This window comes from Tinamus guttatus, unplaced genomic scaffold, assembly GCF_059628265.1.
Source record: "Tinamus guttatus ecotype Peru unplaced genomic scaffold, ASM5962826v1 Tinamus_guttatus_pri_ptg000264l, whole genome shotgun sequence".
Lineage (NCBI taxonomy): Eukaryota > Metazoa > Chordata > Aves > Tinamiformes > Tinamidae > Tinamus > Tinamus guttatus.
In genome coordinates this window covers 635856-655789 of record NW_028288798.1, presented here as the reverse complement: position 1 = coordinate 655789, position 19934 = coordinate 635856, and the positions used below count along the sequence as shown (strand labels likewise).

General features: G+C 37.6%; 1 protein-coding gene and 1 long non-coding RNA gene across 5 annotated transcripts in view; one reads left to right on the top strand and one right to left on the bottom strand.

Moving 5' to 3' along the window:
- The window catches only part of LOC148594267 (uncharacterized), a 507147-nt gene that overhangs the window by 387466 nt on the left and 99747 nt on the right, over positions 1-19934 (top strand). The window lies entirely within an intron of this gene.
- ZDHHC14 (zDHHC palmitoyltransferase 14) overlaps positions 1-19934 on the bottom strand; it is a 113782-nt gene that overhangs the window by 38111 nt on the left and 55737 nt on the right. For 2 of the 4 annotated variants that reach the window (XM_010221339.2, XM_010221341.2), the window contains exons 2-3: positions 15544-15716; positions 1359-1517 (exon numbers count right to left, since the gene is read on the bottom strand). In XM_010221339.2, coding sequence (XP_010219641.1) covers positions 1359-1517; positions 15544-15716 — 332 coding nt within the window. The remainder of the gene's footprint in view (positions 1-1358; positions 1518-15543; positions 15717-19934) is intronic. The other 2 variants (XM_010221340.2, XM_010221342.2) reach the window with 1 other exon arrangement.

The following is a 19934-nucleotide window of genomic DNA, read 5'->3' as shown; positions in this document are numbered from 1 at the left end:
TAAAACAATTCTTCTGTTTCAGAGTATTAAGAAAAGTTTAGGCATTATTTTAAAATAAGTTTTGGTGTGCACATGTGAAGAAAACTGGTCACAGTTACGCACACACTTTGTAAAGACAGCAGCTCCTAACTTTTATTTATTGAACTGGTCTAAAACTGTGTTTTCACATGGTGAGGCTTGTCAAGCAAGTTACACTCCCACAGCAGTGTAACAGAATACTTATCTGAGAACATATCAGCTGCAATTCATAAACATTCCTATTTGTGAAGTGCAATGACTTTTACAACGCTTTATAAATCTTCAACACCAGAAAAACTAATTATTTACGAAAGGAACCATCTATAAATATCAATCCATCATACAGGGCTAAAAGGCTAAATACTTCATTCTCATCTAAGAGTATTCACTCTATGAATATCATCTAAGTACGAAGACATAATTCTTCCAATGACTGCTTTATATCTAAAAATATCACCGCCGAGTGCTGCAATTACATTTCTCAGCTGGAGACATCTTTCTGCATTATTTTCTTGAATGCATAAGATCCAAGCTCAACAGTGGGCTAATCAGCTGCCTAAACTCCAAATGTGATCTAATTAACTGGAAAACTACTTAGATTTGATTGGTGGGTTTTTCGGTTGGTTTTTGAATTGAAACATATCTTGCCTTGCCTAGCCTCCAAAGAAAAATGTCATGGAAAAAAACAATATGCTCAAAGAGAGAGAGAAAGCGAGAGAGAACATCATCACAAGTAAGTCCTAGCATTATCTACTCACTCCCAAAATATGATGCTTGCCCAGTAACTTCGTATGGATTCTGTTTTTCCAATTTCTAGCTTTGAAACTGTTCAAAGCTAGATATTACCTACAGTATATATTCTGGCCACAGACCAAAGCCTACATATTTCAATTATGCCCTATAGAGTTAGACTGGAATTAAAACTGGAAAAACAGCTCCTTGTCCTCAGTTTAGTTTGGTGAAGAAATAGCTCAGAGACTCCTCTAAACTTTGGTTTTCTTTTTGCTAGAAAGTTCAAGGTACATACTAGACAGTCTTACTCAAACTGGGTCCGTTCCTTGTCTTGCAGAGCGGTTCAGGAAAAGTGTATGTACCAAGAGATATTTTTCTTTCCTAGGATGGAAACAACTGAGAGGCCAAATCTCTTCATCTTCTGCCTCCTTTAAAATAATTAGCATTTACTTACAATTAGCTAGGGGAAGAAGGATGAAGGCAGAAAAAGACCTTCTGGGTAATCCTGTCATCAAACTCAGATTGGTTCTTTTTCTCTCTGATACCAAATGTATTTGAAATGTATTAAGAACATACAAATTAAATTGAACACATCTTCCTATACTTACCTACGCAGTTATCACAAAGGCTGCAATGTGAGGCACGAGGTGGGCGGAAAATCTTGCAAGTAAAACAGTATTTTAGTTTCACTGTCTGTCCATTGATGATCACTTCTTTTGTTCTGGGAGGGGGGCGGTATCCTCCTGAACTGGAGCCATTTGCAATATCTAAACATGGAAATACAACACATTAATTTTCTTATACAAGCTATGGTGCACACACACAAGTGTCCTCAACGTCCGTCTTTAGCAGGTTTCAAATGTATGTTAAATGCATATTAGTAGAATTGAAATAAACCAACTTTTTTCCCTTTCTCATTCTCCTAAAATCAGCAGTTTTAAACATAGTAAACAGATAGTTCATTATAAACAGCACCCATTGACTAATCATTAAAATTCATTTAATTAGAATTTTAAAAATGCCCAGACGCAAGTTTCAAATAGTAAAAACTACCTAGATCACAAAAATCTTTCTCATATTCCCTAACACACATCCTATTAGTCATAGAGAACATATCAATGACAGCTACAACTACTGATACAGATGATAAGAAGTTTGTTTTTGCAACAGACCTCATTCAGTTAGACCTTGAAAGATAAATTTGTTCTCAGGAAGATGTTCAGTACCAAACATGAATCTGGACTGGCCACCAACTCATTTAAGAAAAGGTACTTCAGACAACCATTTCAAAAAATCCCTTCTGTACAAGTTCCATTCATATGTGTATATATATGTATGTGTGTGTGTATTTATGTATGTTCCTATATATATATGTATTTATGTATGTATTTTAAAATTCCTGCAATACAGAAGAATATGGAGAAGCAGCAGAATATGGAGCTCCCAGGTGTCCCTTATGGGAAGGAAGCAGTGAATGAAGCAGCGGTTGGGAAGTGCAGGAAGAGCCGCTCAGACGGCGGCTCTCAGACCCCGCTGAGGTGAAGCCCCCTGGTTGTGCTGGCTTTGGAGCAAGCCCTGCTCTGGGCTCTGGGGTGCTGGGCCAGACCCCATGACGTGCACGTGGAAGCTCCAATTCCTGCATGATTCCCACAGCAATGGAGAACACGGATCTTGGGCCCAAGGCCAGCACAACCTGGCACAGTATTTATGGTTAAGTATATATACCAGCCAGTATTAAAAGTTAAACCAAACATTGGTTTGAGTTAAATAACTTGATTTTCGTAATCTTACTCAAAACTAAGCTGAAAAGACGTTCTTCAAGAGGCACAGCACAACTGCGCTTATACTATTTCAAGCTCTACAGAAACATGGATGATCCCTAGACCCCCAAAATGAGGAAGAATTTCTAATAATTTTGGGATTATGTTAAAAAATACTTCCATAATTTCAGGGAAGGCTTTTTCTCTTCACTACAATTTTCACAGACTAGAGTGTGAGAGTAATAAAGCACCTGTAGCAGCAACAGAGCAGTACCAATGCACTCAGAATGATACAATATCGGCGAAGAAAACAAGCACTTTCGTAACAGTTTTGTTTATAAAAGGTCTATCATTAAGTTCAGGTGCTATCACTGAAAAAGGTAAATATATTTCAAACACTATATATTTTAGCACAGCAGTACAACAGCCTTGTAGTATTCTTTAATCTTTAGTTTAAGTTCATGCACTTCAGTAAACGTAGGATTAGAGCTCTCTCTGAATAATAAGGGTTAAGATATGTCGCTAAGTTTTAATTAAGATATGTCATTAGTCCTAATTAGTTTTTCATCCAATAAAGTCCTTAAATATGTACATTCTAAATGTATGATTTCCATCTGATACTCACACTCGACTGGAGGTAAGCAGTTGTCAAACATGTTATTAAAGCTTTAACTTGATACAGTCATAACTGCTAGAAATACAGATGCACAGAATTTCCTAAAATAATACTTAAACATGTAAAATTTTCTTCTTTTAAAAAAACCTTATTGCAAACCTTAACAAATAGGAGCATAACTTGGGAAAGAAAATGACTTGAATCATTTGAGATGAATTGTCTAGAATAAAAGCTAATAAAGCTAATAAAACATTTATTGAAGAAAAAAAAAAACACTGAGAAACGGTAGATCCTGTGTTTTTAAGTTAAAAATTGCACTCTATCTATTTTATTTTTAAAATGTGAATAGCAGAATCTCAAAGGCAACTTCCCTCATGTCTGCTGGAGAAGGGAGACTGCTGGCTGGCCCATTATACCTGCAGTGCTGGTTTCTACGAGGATTTCCTCCCAAACCTGTGCAGTGGAGTTCAAGTTCACAGGGACAGCTGATCCTAGCTCTCCAACCCAGGAAAACTAATCTCAAAATCCAAGGGATGAAAGGCAATACAAAAGAAATAATGAAATAAGTCTTACTGACCTTCCATGGAAACACAATTTTATCTACCATCCTAAAAGCATAATCAAACCTTAAAGTCCCAGCCTTTTTACTCAGTAATATATTTTTTTTTTCAGGAAGAAAGCAACAGGGCAAGGTCAAATGTGCTTGTATTTAATCAGATTTATCTAACCTAAATGTGTTAAACATGCTTTGCCCTGGCCTCACAGTGATCTTCTAGCTGTAATCAGACTTGTGCACTTGTGTTAAAATACAGGCAAATCTTTAAGGTACACAGTCCCTTTACAACATTATAATAAGATCAAGCTTTGCAGCATTACATTCCACAAAGAAACCCTGAAATTACCAGTTGCTTTTTCTTTTCCATTAGAGATAATAGTTCTTGATGTTCCAATGCAAGATATTTTACCCAAATAAATAAATAAATAAATATTCTCACAGTACTGGAATTGCCTTCCCCTCCCTCACTTTGTTCTGACACATTTTGTGCCACTTCTCTAGCAGCATGCACTAGATAAGGCTCCAGCATTTTTATGACCTCCTCCAAAAAAACCCCCAAAACACAGACACACACACACTATATGCATATTTAATATTGAGATGTCACTGTCTGGGAGTCTCTAGATATAAACAAAATCCATTTAATTCTTTCAAACTATTACACTGAAAACTAATTGGGGGTAATTTTTAGATAAGAGGTCCAAATTTTGCATTCATATCACCGTTCAAACAAACCTTCCCTTTATGATCAGTTTTCCTAACACCCTAGAAAAAACAGGCTCTAGAAACATCTCTCCATGTCGTCTCTACACAAACTTACCAAGGAACACATCATGCAATGTGTAGCATCAAATTTCCAGGGAAACTATCTCAAATTATCAAAAGTAACATCATAAAACATGAGCTTGAAGTGGTTCTAATGTTTCATGATGAGGAAAAGAGATAATGCAATGAAAAAAAATCTGTAGGTATGACTTACAATATCTGAAACAAAAAACTGTGCAAAACATTTAAACCTACTCCATGTTTAATGTTTTAAATCTGAACTATATTCTTAATAACAGTGAGCTACAAAAGGAATACGTGCTTTCCCCCCCCCCACCCTTTTTTCTTTTTTTAAGGGCAAAGAACATGAACAAATGTAATCCACTGTTTCTCAGGAACAAACTACAAAAATCCTGGGAATCCTGGGAACCTGGCTTAGACTAATGCTAACTGCATTGTTCACGTAATTCTCAATCTGTGATTTAGTAAGACATACTACCAATGATTGCTCCTGACTTTTGATAAAGGATTTACTGCCTTGATTTTGGAAAGCCAGCCTATCATTTCCTTAAGTGTAGAGTTGCATGATCTTCTTGAAGTGTAAAATTTTCATGGGAAGCATATTCTCTCTCCTAGATATAAGTGTAATTTTTAGCAATTTACTAAGAGGAAAAAAAAAAGAAACGTACAAAATAAGAGCCTTTTGAAAGGCCTAGCTGGTGTACAAAATAATTTTACTAAATATATTTTAGGGATGTTGTAAAAACATTCAGTATCAGGTATGACAACTAGCCTATCAAGCTGGTATCCCGTCTTTGAGAAGAAAGAAAAACACAGCCAAGTTGCACTCATAAGCAGTATTTGTTTAGATTATTGTGCAATGCTTTAAAATGCTATGTTGTGGTGGTCACACAGATTTAATTTTATAACTCTCTGGGGAAATCAGATTAGGCATTTCAAAATACATGAAAGATGGGAGAGGAAATGCAGAGAAGTCTTGAGCATCAATGAAAATCAGTCAAGACAAAAAGAACTGCCAAATATGGCTTGGGGGCATAGCTAACATTTTGAGTTTTAGGCTTTTGGAAAGGGTGTGGGAAGCAAAAGTTATAATTGGCCCAAAGACCCTTGGTCGGTCATTCAGAATAAATTGTGAGGATGCACATAAGCTAAGACAATTAGGCCTAAATTAGGAATGAAAATAGAAGAACATCCTTGCTATAGTTGGACCTTTCTAAACGGGACAGATTAATAATAATAATAAAAAAGGCCCCAGTAATTTATCTGCAATACCTGCCCAGTGAAACAACATAAATATTGTGGATGAACTTCTGTCTTATATGTGCCGTTTGCAAATATGCGAATGTAGAGGCTTTACCACCTGTAAAACTCATTCTGCTGGGCTTGACTGTCCTTTACAACCTTGACATTTAAAAACAAAAAACAAAAAATATTATCCTATAAACATTTTTCCAGTCCTCAAAGTGTTCCCTAAATTGAACCGACTGCAACAAATGAATCATAATTGCACTGAGGATAGAAAACTCTGAACCATAATCCATATAGGACTGAACAAAGTTAGTTATATTATACAAATGACGGTCTCCAAACTAATTGTAAAGACTTTCGAAAGATATCTTTGAATTACTGTGGTCTCTCCAATAAAAAAAAAAAAAAAAAAAACCTCAGGTGTGGTCAAAATTCGGCAGATAAAGGTAGAGAATAGAAAATATGATTATGATAGCGCTATGCTAGGTTATGCCAATCCATAATCCACCTTAATATTGATGATTGATGCAGAATCTTGGTCTCCGCATCTTAAAAAGGATAAAGAAAAAATTGAACTGAAATAGAGAAAAATTAAGAAAGATCAAACAAAGAGAACAACAACTATTCCAGAGAAAATAAAATGTATGAGGATATCTGATGTATCAGAATGCTACCCTAAAAACACAAATGTTGTAAAAGGGGGAAAAGGCAGGAGACACCTGCTCAGTATCAGTGAAGGAATTACTTGGGATCAAATCTCGATTAAAAAAAAATAAAGGAAGCAGAAGCAGTATTGTCCATCTAAATTACAAGCTCAAAATCAAAAGTGATGTCCAAAAATTTGTCAGCTTCAGAAAAAGAAGTTACAGAAAATTATAAAAGAAATTATTATAACTGGTCAAACACAAACCTCTACAGTCTCTAACTTCAGATGTCCCTAAGCTATGGGTTAGGCAGAGCAAGGAGTGCATAGCAGTGTTCTTATGTCCCCTCTCTAGGCATCCACTGCTGCTCATCATCATGGACAGATAGTGGGCTAGATTCTGCCTAGAAACAGCTGCTTTTAGCTTTCGTGTTCCCTTAGAAACAGCAGTCCCTCTCTGTGCACTATTTCATGTGATTCTAGCACCCGTAATGCACTCATATACATTATGCAGCTTCTATTGGGTTGTCCTGAGAAAATTTTGATTTTCATGAAAATTATAATCTAAGTAAAAACATTGAGTTTAATTTCCTATTGGGGAAAAAAAAATATCCAGCTGCATTTGACTGTGATTATGGCACTTCCAGCAAGTAATCCTACATTACCTTCGGTGATTTTACATTAAACAACCCTCCTGCATCTAGTTGTTTTTTGTTCTATTATGTTGTGTAAAAAACCCTATCATACTTTTAAGACCTATGCGTAGGCAGTTACTCTGTCAATGAAGGAAATTAGATTGGTTGGATCTGATTTGTGCTTGAAAAACTAGGTTGCTTCCTTTGAGTCTTAAACATTTTGAGTCAGAGGAGACTGTGTTGAATACTTCAGGTGCCCTTTTTTTTTTTAATCTTTTCTCCCCTAAGATATAACAGGCCAACACTTTCTCATTTTCTTCCTGACCTCTTATAAAACCTCTTCTTTGGCCTTCTAATGCTACTTGCTAATTGTAACTGGTTTTTGCCCCCTTTGCTTTTCTAACACTACTCCTGCAAGCTTTATGTTCACCTTATGAAAGTGTCTCCATTTTTTGTAAAATTTCTTTTGATTGTGATCTTCACAAAATGATGCATACAGCCAGAATGGCCCCTTACTACACTTCCCAGTGATCCTCTGCATGCGGATAGTTTGATAATATGCATTTAATATATTTCTCAGAAACTGAAAATTCCCTTGCTCTTTTTGCACTTTGAGGACATCTCAAATTTTTATTCAGCTGCTTTCACTCTTCTCTTTTGCCACAGACAACACAGACGGCTCAGCCACCACCATCTCAACAAAATCATCTCAACAATCCCTTCTCCATCCTGGTGGAGGGAACAGCAGCATCTCAGCTCTGTCCTCTGTCTTCACTTGTAAAAAGGTGCAGGCCCAAAAAGTAGCATTTTATGCTATCGGCAGGACCATCCTGCCTCAGAAAAAAAAAGTCACTAAAACAAACATGGAGTACTGGAAGACAGAATTTCTTGAAAAGGCCTTATTTTGATACTCATGCTCCTTAATCAGCTCACCCTATTCTATGCTTTCTGAAGTACAAATTAAAGCTTAATGAAGCTTTGAAAGAAATGGAAAATAACATTCTTAACATGGAGAAATGCTGCTCCCCCCTGCCTATCTGTTCCTTACTGCATCCGTGATAATTTCTGCGAGGCGGCTTCCCAAAGCGACTGGCAGGGCGAAGTCACATCTCAAGTATCTGAGACCACCCGGAGCAGAATCAGAGGCACAGCGCTGTGTGCACAATTGTTAGAGCAGAAACAACTTGGCAAACACATTGTTTTTAGAAGAATTATCTTGAGAACTTGAAGCCCAGACCCCAGCTTTGCTGGGAACATACCTCCCACTCCAGGATTCCCCTGGCCTTTCTGGAGGCTCCCAGTTTTGCTGCTGCTCAACAAAAAGATGGTGGGTTTGATCAGCTCAGTGGTTTGAGCCAGGGAAACAAGACCTGCAATACTGTTTTAAACAACTTCTGAAACAGTCACACGTGGAAATATTTTGACCACCCTCCCAATCAATAACTATAATTACAATTTTCATATAATCTTTGTCTTTTTCACCATCCAGTTAATACCTTTCATTGCGCATTTAGCCAAAATTCTGTATCTCACAGTCTGTTTCTGTTAGGAAAAATAGATTATTCTCAGCTGTTCATTTGAAACGACCTATTTCCTGACAGATCAATAGTCCCTTGAGCACAGGAGAAATAGTTCTTTGAGCAGAAACTTGTGCCTCTGTTTTGCATTACTGCTGGTACCTATTCCAAATGTATGATTTCATGAAAAATATTAATGAAATTACACAGCAACACTGCTTAAGGTTTAGCCCAGTAAATATTTCCTTATAATTTATTTTTCTCTTTCTTTTTAAATGACTGTTCCTTTATTGTAGCTTGAGTTGCCTCATTCTGAGGTTTTCAGATGGTTCACAAAATCATTTCAATATTTCAGAAGGCAAAATGAACAGCAAATATTTTTAATAGCTCTACCATACCTGAGACTTGAGAGAAGAGAGCTGAAGCCTGGCACATGCTGCAGCAACTCAACATGAAAAAAAGGGGCCTACGAGGTCTGGAGACAAGAAAAGCTGTGAGGAAATCCCACTGTAGAAATGTGAGGTGCGTGGAAGGAAGGGAGGCAGTACCAGGAAGAGAGGAAAGAGGGACAGACAGTAAAAGATGCGACTAAGTGGGAACTCGATAGGAGTCATCAAGCAGAGGAAGAAAAGGTTGTATACAGTTAACATATGCAATAGGAATATGGGTCAGAAAGGAGCTACTGGATAGACTCTAAATACCAGGAGGCACATGCCGCTCCAGAAAAAGGGACTGAAACTGATGGCTAAAGCATATCCTCAGCCCACTCCAGTCATACATTGCGCAACAAAGGAATTGCCTATCCGTTATTATAACAGCTTCAGTGACTCACAGAAGGTAAGCTAAAAGCAAAAAAAAAGTATTAACAAATGTTACCATATCTAAATAAAGAGTTCTCCAGTAGACAACAGGATATGTCAATTTGATATCATCTGTGTGATATTAATTTGAACACAATTCATTAATTTGAATTAATTTGAAAATTGATTTTTTTAAGCCTGTTATAACCTACCACTGCTGCTTTCCAACATATTCAACGCAGCCTGAAAAATTCTGCCTCAACTCTTAGTTTGACAAATTACACGTATAAAACTACTGAGAGTACTGGGTTAGCTCAGAGAGATGAACAAGTTACTGTGGATAACAAGTTCCCACCATTTTGTTCCAGGGTAAAAGCCTGTGCACATGTTCTTTGCCAAGAGTAAAGGCAAAGATCACCTGAATTCGCACAATTCTCTCAGATCTCTTCCACGGAGGAGCTGACACCTGTTGGTGGAAACCTTGAGTAAGCCAGCAAAGGCCTAAAAGCTTTCGGGAACACCACAGAGAGAGTTTTTCTGAGCACTCAGGATTGTATGTATGTGTATGCTGCGTTTTCAGGTTTAAGCTGGTTACCAGAATTTCAGTTTTAAAAACATAGTACACTATGGTGATGATGTGCAGTTAATGTGAATTATTGTAGTTTTGCATCTGCATTAAGTTAACCCAGAAGACTTTTCAATGAACAGGACCTGACATTTTAATAGTGAATTTCTGAAACTGCTAAAGTTGCCAGGAATAGAGGAATTAACATAGGCATGGGTAGATGCCAACCATCTAGTGCAGAGGAATGGTAAGAAGCTTCTTCCTTCTCGCCTCTCCAAAATCAGCAAAGCAATAAATGAGACCTTTATGATTATCTGGGAAACAATTCTAGTCATATGTTTGAGGGAATCCCATAAATAGAAATCAGTGAAAGTAGGTAAATATGTGAATAAGGGAAATGAACGCTATCAATAGCACAAACACTATGATAAAGAACCAAAATTAAAATCAAAACCCCCAGGAAATGAAAAGGGGTGTAAATATAACTTCCTTTCATTTGCAGCAGCGAGAGAAAATAGCTCCTCCAGTAAGCACTATCTACCTATATATATTTACACATATATATATACACACACATTATATATACATATACATTTTCCTATACAGCCTGCAGTTACTTGCTTCTGTGTCAATGCCCTGTGACAAGAAGTGCATTGTTAAGACACGGCCCTTCTGCCTTACCTGTCTATCCCTTTTATTACTCAAAGAGCATTTTGCTAAAACTTTGGCTTTTTTTTTTGGTATCTTCATATCCATTGGATTATGAAAACGACAGATCTAAGACTCCGTTTGTGCCAATTAGCAAGAATTCAAAATGCTTCATCCTTAAAATGGGGCCACTCAATTAACATTTGCAGTCTGTTTATATTTCTGCCATTCTATAAGGAAAGAGAACTAAATTGCACATCATGATAACTCTAAAATGGGTATTACATCATGGCTATTTAAAAACCATGGATACAATTAAATATTGCATGTATAGATATTAGAAACTGAGGAATTCATTTGCTGTGGTTAAGCTGGAGAAATCCCCTAATAAAAGCTAGCAGATAAAAGCTAAACATAACAAGTACACACCAATGCACCTGCTCATGCATTTCATCAAGCACCTGGATATATTAATGAAAAATATCTGCCACAGCAAGACAACTAAATCATGATATCTGGTTATACTCTAGTGACTCACTTGCAATCTGTTTTAGCTTGTCACCAACATTATCATCTTTATGTGTGACTACTAAAACGCTGTCTTTCCATTACCAGCTACTTCACATAAGAAGAATAAGCTGTTTTTTTTTTTGTTGTTGTTGTTCAGAGCAAAATTTTCAGCTGTACCACTGTTTTACCGCTGGCATATAATCTACCAGTGAAATTCAGCAGTGCCTTCATTAATGGATTTCAGTGTCATTTTTTTGCCTAAAGAACTTAAGTAAGAACTCAAGGCACAGACAGAGAAATGGTGAGACACCTACAGAGGAGACTGGGAGGGCAGGGCAGTATCTAAATGGGTGCTAAGAGTCTTTGCAGTTCATCGCACTCTCCCCCAGTTCCTGTTTCAAACACTGGTAGTAAACTTTTGCACCGCTTGGGAAGATTTGTTTCATTAATATTCAAGCAGCTCAAGGAATTATGACAGGAGGGTTTTTTTTGAACTGGAATAATTCAGAGCACCATCTTTCTCCTCTATACTGAGGATCACATAGCAAACATTTCACAGCAAGGGAAGCAGTAACAACGATATTCTTACCTTAACCAGAGTTAAGGTTACTTTCATTAAGGTAACTTTCATTATGAAATATCTTTTCTGTTGTATGCAATAATACTCCCTTTTTTTTTTCTTATAATGACCTCTCATCACAAGAGGACTAAACTACTCTCTCAGTCATCAGTGCTTGTCCAATCACTGGGAAAACAAAATAAAGCCCCAGGACTTGTCTCTGGCATCAGTGGATTTAAAGAAATTTTCTCCACAAAATTCTACACTTGGAAGAGTTTTCAGATGCTCTGTTCCCATCACATTATCATTTGCTTTATCACAGATAGAAGAATCATATCACAGAATTCATAACATTACAACTTTCGCTTTTCAGTCTAGTTTGGGCAATCAATGCCACCTGAGCACACTTAAAGAAAGGAAATGCTGTTCCTCCCCAGAACACTATCACTACCTCAGTCATCCACTATCAATTTCCAATTTTTCTATAGACATGTGGTCTCTTGCAAATCGTTTTAAATATGTTAATATAACAGATGAAAAAACAGATGGTTGGTCAACAAGCTCAGACACGGATGTCTTCCCTTCTCCGAGCTCTGATTTAAAACAGGCCTTGGCAGTGCAGGCTTCCATATAGGGCCCTCCTGTACCTTTACCTAATGAGAACATCTGCTGAGCAGCCTCCCACTCAAACAGCCAGCAAAGGGCCGGCAAACACACAAAAAAGCTTTGTTGTATCTGTATGAGAAAGCGTATACGTAAGATGGATTGTTCAGTAGTAAGAGATGATGACTAAAGTGGTTTTTAAATTATCACCTAGCAATTGCTAAGCTTTCAGTTTTGAACCACCTTTAAATGCCAATTTTATTTTTAAAAAAGTGGGAAGGTAAAATTTAACTGAAACATTCAGTTTTTTCTTTTTCACTTTTGAAAAAACATTTGTTACTTAGAAAGCAGAACTGTTTTATTTCTGAATATGTTAAGTAATTCTTATCAGGTATGAGAAACATCTACTTTTACTCTTTGGAAACTGCTCAGATTCTGTTACTTATCAGGACAACAGAAACCAAGAGGACTGTCTGCTAAGGAAGCCTAGCTGTGCTCCGCCGTCCTGGGATTCTTGAACAGCTGCAGAAGGCAGACCATGGCAAAGGGACACTTATAAAGTGGAGAGGTTTCACAGAAATCCATGTTCCCCAAACAAGCCTTCAGTTATTCTATTAGAAAGACATTCTTAAGCTTCCAAATATTTAATAATGATATTTACATTCCAACAGTTTTTTTTTTAATCTCATTACCATAGCTACTACTGAAAAAGAAAAAAATTCCCACTGCTCCCCAAATATTGCCTCAATAAAGCTGAAAAAAATAGCATTTTAAAAACACACAAAACTACCACAGTTGCATCAGTTGCTATAATGCTTTCATTCACATGGGAAGCTCAATTTCAAAATGGCTTTCTGGATCACCCTACATTTTAAATAATTGCTTACGGACAAATTATAACACTATTTCATGATACAGAAAGACATCCTTCTCTCGGCAACACCCTAAGGAACAACACTCAAACCTGCCTGAATTTCATCCTCCTCCCACAAGTTCCTACACACTGAGTAACGTTCTAGGGGAAGAGGCAAGAGGATGAGGAAAAAGAAGGAGAAAAAGAAACATATTTTTCTCTGAATTTTCGTGAGTAGTCCTCAGCCAGGTTTTTCCCCTCACTAGTCATTCTTTCTTTTCCAACTTCATAAATATAATGCCATCACCCATCTTAGCAATATACACATTTGCAAATCAGTCTTCCTAAGAAATCTTCCCTTAGTTTCCCCAGCAACATAAATTTGAACTTTGGTATTTGTTTTTCACATATATGTATTCTGTGAATATTAGCAATTCCTTCTATTACATAGCCAAAAAAAAAAAAAGACTGGAATTACTGTGTTTGAATTCCATGTCCTTTTTTAAAGTTTTTTTTGACTGTAGCAAGAACATAGCTTCAAAAGGCTCCCCCATTTTTGATTTTATTTATTTATGGCGTGTAAAATAGGTTGACTGAAGGTTGCCTTTTTAAATTACTTAGAATAGCATAACCCGAAGTGATTGAACAAAAAAAAAAATCCTATAACTAAATCCATGCAGTTTGGGCTGAGATATTCGAGTCACCCAGGATGCCTCTGTTTCCCCGCCTGTGCACCACGAGCAGGACGGTCCTTGCCCAAAGCAAAGTCACGACCGGCTGGACGCAGCCTCCCTTCTGCCGCGGCAGCGAGCGCTCACCCCGGCGCTGCACAACTGCTTCAAGCAACGAGTGCAGACAATACACCAAGTGAATGCACTGAATTCTCAATGCTAGCAGAACACCCTCTTTCTGTAAAGCTTTACCAGTTCTATAAAAATTGATGAGTTAAACATCCCAGAATTTGCACAACCATGCAAAAGAATTTTCCTCTCACAAAGAGGCTCCATGACCATAGTTTCAAAAGCCTCAAAACCACACAAAGTGTATATGTAATAAGTATAAATAGCTTCTGCATCTAATATCTCGTAGATGCACTGACTCCACTTCAGAACTCAAATCCTGTTGTTTACAGAGATTTACACAAAATACAGATTACTACACCAGTAGCTTTTCATCTTATGATGTAAAGTACCATAACATCTGTGGTTAGGACCTTCCAAATCAGCTGACAGAAAATTCTTTCAGTGTAGTAACAACCAATTAACTCAATTCTGCATTTTGAAATGCTACTTCTTAGAACATCCATACTAAAGATAAATTATTTCCAAAAACTAAAACCGCTCTTTCAAGTCCAACTATTCTGAAACTGAAACCTATAGACAAAAAAACCTGCTGTGAATCCTTGAGATTCAAACTACTACAGCATGTTGTAAGCTATTAAAAATGAATGCTATCAAAAAAAGAGTGTTGTAGAAGACTTTCAGTCCAGAGAACCATATGAAATCTAGTCTGAGGTAAATGTCTCAAATTCACACAGTGTACTTGAAGTTCCAACAGTTTTAGTGAAATCATTTGCTCCTACTGCATCAAATTGCTTGTTAGAGTAGAGAAAGCCTCAAATTCTTCAATCATGTCAAAGAAACATCAAGGACAACACAGGGACTTCTGCTGTGCTTGGATGTACTCACTTTCTATCTTTTCAGTTACATGGATGACAGCTTCTCTGAAGCAACTTCTGAGCTTGTTATTTCCAATGACTCTCATATATATGGTAGATCACAGTAAGCTTTAGTTGCTTACTAAAAATAAACAAGCTCTTACTAAACAGCTCTGCAAACCATGTGAAGTTTGGTCCTGTGTTTTCTTACCTAGGTAACATATATTTTTTAGCTATTCAGTACATTTGTAGCTATAGAATTTCCAGAATTTAAATTTAGTTAGCAATTCTTCCAATGAACAAGGCTGATTAAAATCCAATTCACTCCCTTGTAATCAGGCTGCCTTTGCATAAATAAAAATGGTTACATTTTGTTACCATGACTGAAGCACAACAGTCACAAGACTGCATCAACTTGTGTATTAATACAGAGATGTATTGGACTTCGTAGGAATATAAACGTTATTAAATGTAATTAAACTGCAAGAGTACATTTCTTTTTAATGGATGAATAATTTCAGAATCTTTGCAATATCAGCTTTCTTGCCCAAAACACTTTAGAAATTACTCTTGGGTGCTAGAGACTTTGCCATACTTGCAGAAAAGTCTGTGCAGTTTTAACTTGTACTCTCCAGGGGCAGCATTTTATTCATTGTCTTTCTGAGTGAAGACCTGACCAACAGTCTTGCCACAGGAATCAGAATATTGCCATCGTACATTACAATTCCAGAACAACCACTGTGGCAAAACAGGGGTAACTCTTGCCATGAGCAGAGCAGCACACTGCCTTCACAAAGTACATAACAGCCTTGGGAGGAAAGCGAAGAGACAACAGACCTTCAGTGTTACCTATTTGTCTCTCTAGATCTGCTGCTTCATCTGGTGTTGCGCGTGGGAGGACACCAGGATCACTGAAACTAGTACGCAGGAGGGTCCCCATCACGAAAAAGAAAAGAATCCCACCAATCGCAGGAATAGCAGGTGTAATCTTCTCTGACAAGTATGGGCAACTGGAAAAGAAAAAAAAATCGTGTAATCAATAACAAATACTGCAACTTGTTCTTAAAAACATTTACCATTACAAATGCATACTGCAGCTTCTTAAAAACATTTACCATTACAAATGCATATCAAGAAATTGCTTTCTCTTTTGGAGACATTCTTTGCATTTGCCTGTTTCTGTCAATTTTATTGAGGCTGAAATTTATGCATATGCATTCATGACACTTCTGACATGCCTCATTATTTGTTTAGCAAAATAAAAGCCCAAATAGCATAGCAATGATCTCACTAAGACCTGTAATACTCTAACTTACATAAGAAAATATTTTGTTGCAGAAGATTCTGAGTCCATATATTGGTTCAACTAATGCTTACTTACACAAAGTAATTGGAGGGGGAAAAGGAAGCAATCCAAAGATATCCAGCAATACAAAGTAAAAGCAGATAACATTATGAAATAATCCATGCTGAACAATGTAATTACGTCAGTAAAATGAACTGATAGCCTATCAAAAAGAGACTGCTCAAAAACTTGCACCCGACACATTTCTCTTAACATCCTCACATAAATCAGTATTATAACAGCAGTGGATGGTGTCTCAAAACATTTTAATTCTCTCTCTTAATCCATTTCTTGCAACTCAGTAAGCTTCTTTAGTCATTTACAGAATGGTAAAGTGCAATGACACTGCAACCCGCATGGGAATGAATAATGCAGGTGGTCTAGGGCAAAGTCAGCAAAGTAAAGACCACCATAGTAGAAAGGCTCTATAGTTACCAGCTTTACAATATAATTGCAGGGCTACCAGATTATATAACAACCGTAGCAATTTTCTCTTTGGTCCACATGAAATAAAAACCCCATGGACAGAAGCATTGGAATCTAAACAACAAACATAAGTATCTCTTAATCTTTATGGTTTTGTTAAAAGCGAGTATCTGAACACTTTGACTAAAGCAGTATATAGTGTAATGTCTATCTGAGTCACAAAGCAAGCACTACAGCATAATTTCACAAAATGCACAGACAGGCTTCCCACAGGCTGCTCCCAAACGAGCAGAGAAGGCAAAAGGCACAGGCTGCTTCATATATTTCTGACAGCTGCATGACAAGTTACAACATAAGCCTAAAAACAAAAGTTCTAGGCCTTAGGGCTCCATATAAACTTGCCAGGTTATCAATCAAGTTTAATTAACTTTGTCTTGTGCATTTGAGGACTGCCTTAGCTGATGGCTCAGACGTGTGTGCTCCAGGACTGCACTTCAGCCTCCCCCGACCATGAACTCTGGGCGATTGGTGACAACGGTGTCACCTTCACGTGGGCAGGCTAAGAGACGGGAAGCACCGATCAGCGACCACGTACTAAGCATTCCTCATCCTGCACAGTCCTGCCACGTATGGGGCACGCGGTGGGGTTCGCACGTGCGGTGCTTAAACCCACGCACCGCATGCACCCCATGCCATCACTGCAAACACAACCATTCCCTCACCCTACACAAATGGGATATTCCAGCATAAAGACTTAGGAGAGGTTAGAAAGAAAACGGAGTAAAAGAAGATGAGGGGGTGGAGAGTATATTGCTATTTTATATACAAAATAGGCTGTTTAAATACTTGGAAACATACTTCCAAACACATAATTTCAGATATTCACCCCAAGACTCAGATCCAGAAACTCAGTGCCACGTAAAGGAGCAAGGCAGCAAGACCCTTCGCAGGCACAGACCTTATTCTCTTAATATCCGAGAAACCAGACAGAACAAACAGCCAAACAGAAGCTTTCATACCACATCAGCGTCCTACGGCTCAATTTATTTCTTGCCACAAAAGATTACTAGAGTCAAAACCACTGTAATAGGCTCCAACAAGAGTACAAATATGCTGCAGGAACATACTTTTAAAAGGATTAGTGGAAACATGTACATTAATGAACACTAAATACAGCATAGTGCTTTTATAGCTATTATATTTCTCTTGCATTATTGATGTCGCATACCAAAGAAACTGCAACTATGCAAATCTATTGACCAAACAAGAGCTGTAGGTGTGTGAAAAGCACCCCGAGATGACCTTGGGGCAGCACAACAGGGGTAGGCAACATAGGCAGGCACTAATGCACACGGAGCAATGTGGCCTGGCTGTGCGCTTGAACCTGGAAGCCTCAGTGGGTGCTCGGAGCATCGGCCTGAAGGGGCACCGCAGGAAGAGCTTCAGGGGGATTTTGAGGAAAAGCTTTCACCAGAAAGCTTTCATAACAGAGCTTTTCACTGAGGAAAGCGATGACTTCACAGCAAAAGAGCCATGAAAAATACTTCCCTATATGTGCCTTGCTGAGCAACAGTCCATCTGCAGTGAAAAACACCTCTGAAGACCTCAGCACTTTTCATGGTTTGCCAAGTGCATGGTACTCTGGTTCACTCCAAGGTGTTTGCAGGGCACAGCAACTCTTATTTTATCTACTTGGAAGTACCTCAGCAGTTCATGCCTGTGGAAAAGCCTGCAGAAGTAATCATTAGCAATAATACCTAATCCTGTACCAATTCAGAAATTATATCAAATTGCAAATCTAGTCCTTGTAGAAATTCTAATAATAAACCTAGGTAGAACCATGCAGTGCAGCCTGACTTCAGTAACAACAGGCCACATCATACCACGTGTGACTGCAAAGGGCCTAGTCATTTCTATCTTATGGAAAAGGCCAAGCAATTTTTCGAATTCCTATCAGACAAAAAAGACAGAAAGTGTTTACTCAATTCACTTGGTGCTTTTGACAGCACTCTGTGGAATTTTCTTCATGATCTTGAATGAAGATAGATAACAACAGATCATATACAGCTCTGAGGGGAAAAGCTCACATGAACTTCCTGCCCTGGGCTTTGGAAAGGGAAGACAAGCACAGCTAAACATACTCCATTTCATTACCTCTATTTTCCTTCGCAGGCCCATTTACGAAAAGCAGAGGAAAAAAAATATCCTAAATTTATTTTTAAAAATGCAGTAAAAATATGATTTCTTAAAAATCCAAACTCAAAATTTATCAATCTGCAAAAACAAATTTGGATATTTATAAGATTTCTATTCTTACTTAAAGTAGCAGTTCAAATATATTTGTTAAATCCAATGTTATTTCAAAAAATAGTTTAATGTTAGTACTTCTAAAAATGGTCAAACACTGTGCACAAAAAAAACCCTTTTTCCTAACATTGGCCCAAATTTCTTCATTAAACTTGCTTCAGTTCAGTTTGCAAGCATCAGGCATTAGCTTCCCTCAAGCTTTACATGAAATTTCTTTTCTGCATGGTATTTTCAGTGTTCTTTTTAAAGTAAATATTAGAAAATCTTTACAGATGAAATAGTGCCTTCAGAGAACAATGTCTAGATCTGCACAAAGCAATCAGCAGCACAACCTTCAGTTAAAATTAAATAGACTATACAGAAATCAGACTGGTTTTCTGCTTTGCTTCTCATCTCCTTTCTTGAAGGAACACGTGAAAGCCTGTATGAGTGTAGGAGGGAAATGAATCTGCTGGAAGACTAGTCTGTCACAGCTAGGTAAGAACAAAAACATGCTGGCATTTAAGAGATAATTATCAAGTATCATCCCCCTGAACTAGGGATGCAGAAGAAAAAAAGTAATTCCTACCACCCATCAGCATTCCTAAGTGCACAGCAATGCTGCCCATGGCAGAAAAACAGGAATGCAGTAACTCCATGGAAGAGAGCGCCCAGCAAGAAGCCTACAACGTTCAACTTCTTTTACTAGAAAGAGAAGAGCAAGAAGCCTTCTTTGGACTTCTGCTGGAAAGATGAAGGTCCTTCTGAGCAGGCATTGTTGACGGTTGTCATCCACTGGAAGGGAGATACAGAATGACAAATCCATCCAGTAAGGATGATAAAGACCCGGAAAGAGTTTAACTTGGACTAACTCTGTAATGATACAATCCAAATATAGCCACTTACTACAGAGCAGAAAAAACACTTTTTTTTATACCTCTATGAAATTGGAGATCTTGTTTAGTGCTTGCTAAGTAGAAAAACAGAAAACAATAAAAATATAGGTTTTATGGAAACATATAGCCATCATGTTTAATACACCAATTAAAAAGACAATGCACCAGGAGCTTGGTTGATGAGACCAGTATTAAAATACCATATGCTGAAATCACTCTGCAGCAGATATAAAAAAAGGTATTGTAGTAAATGCATAAACTAGCAAGTATAGAAG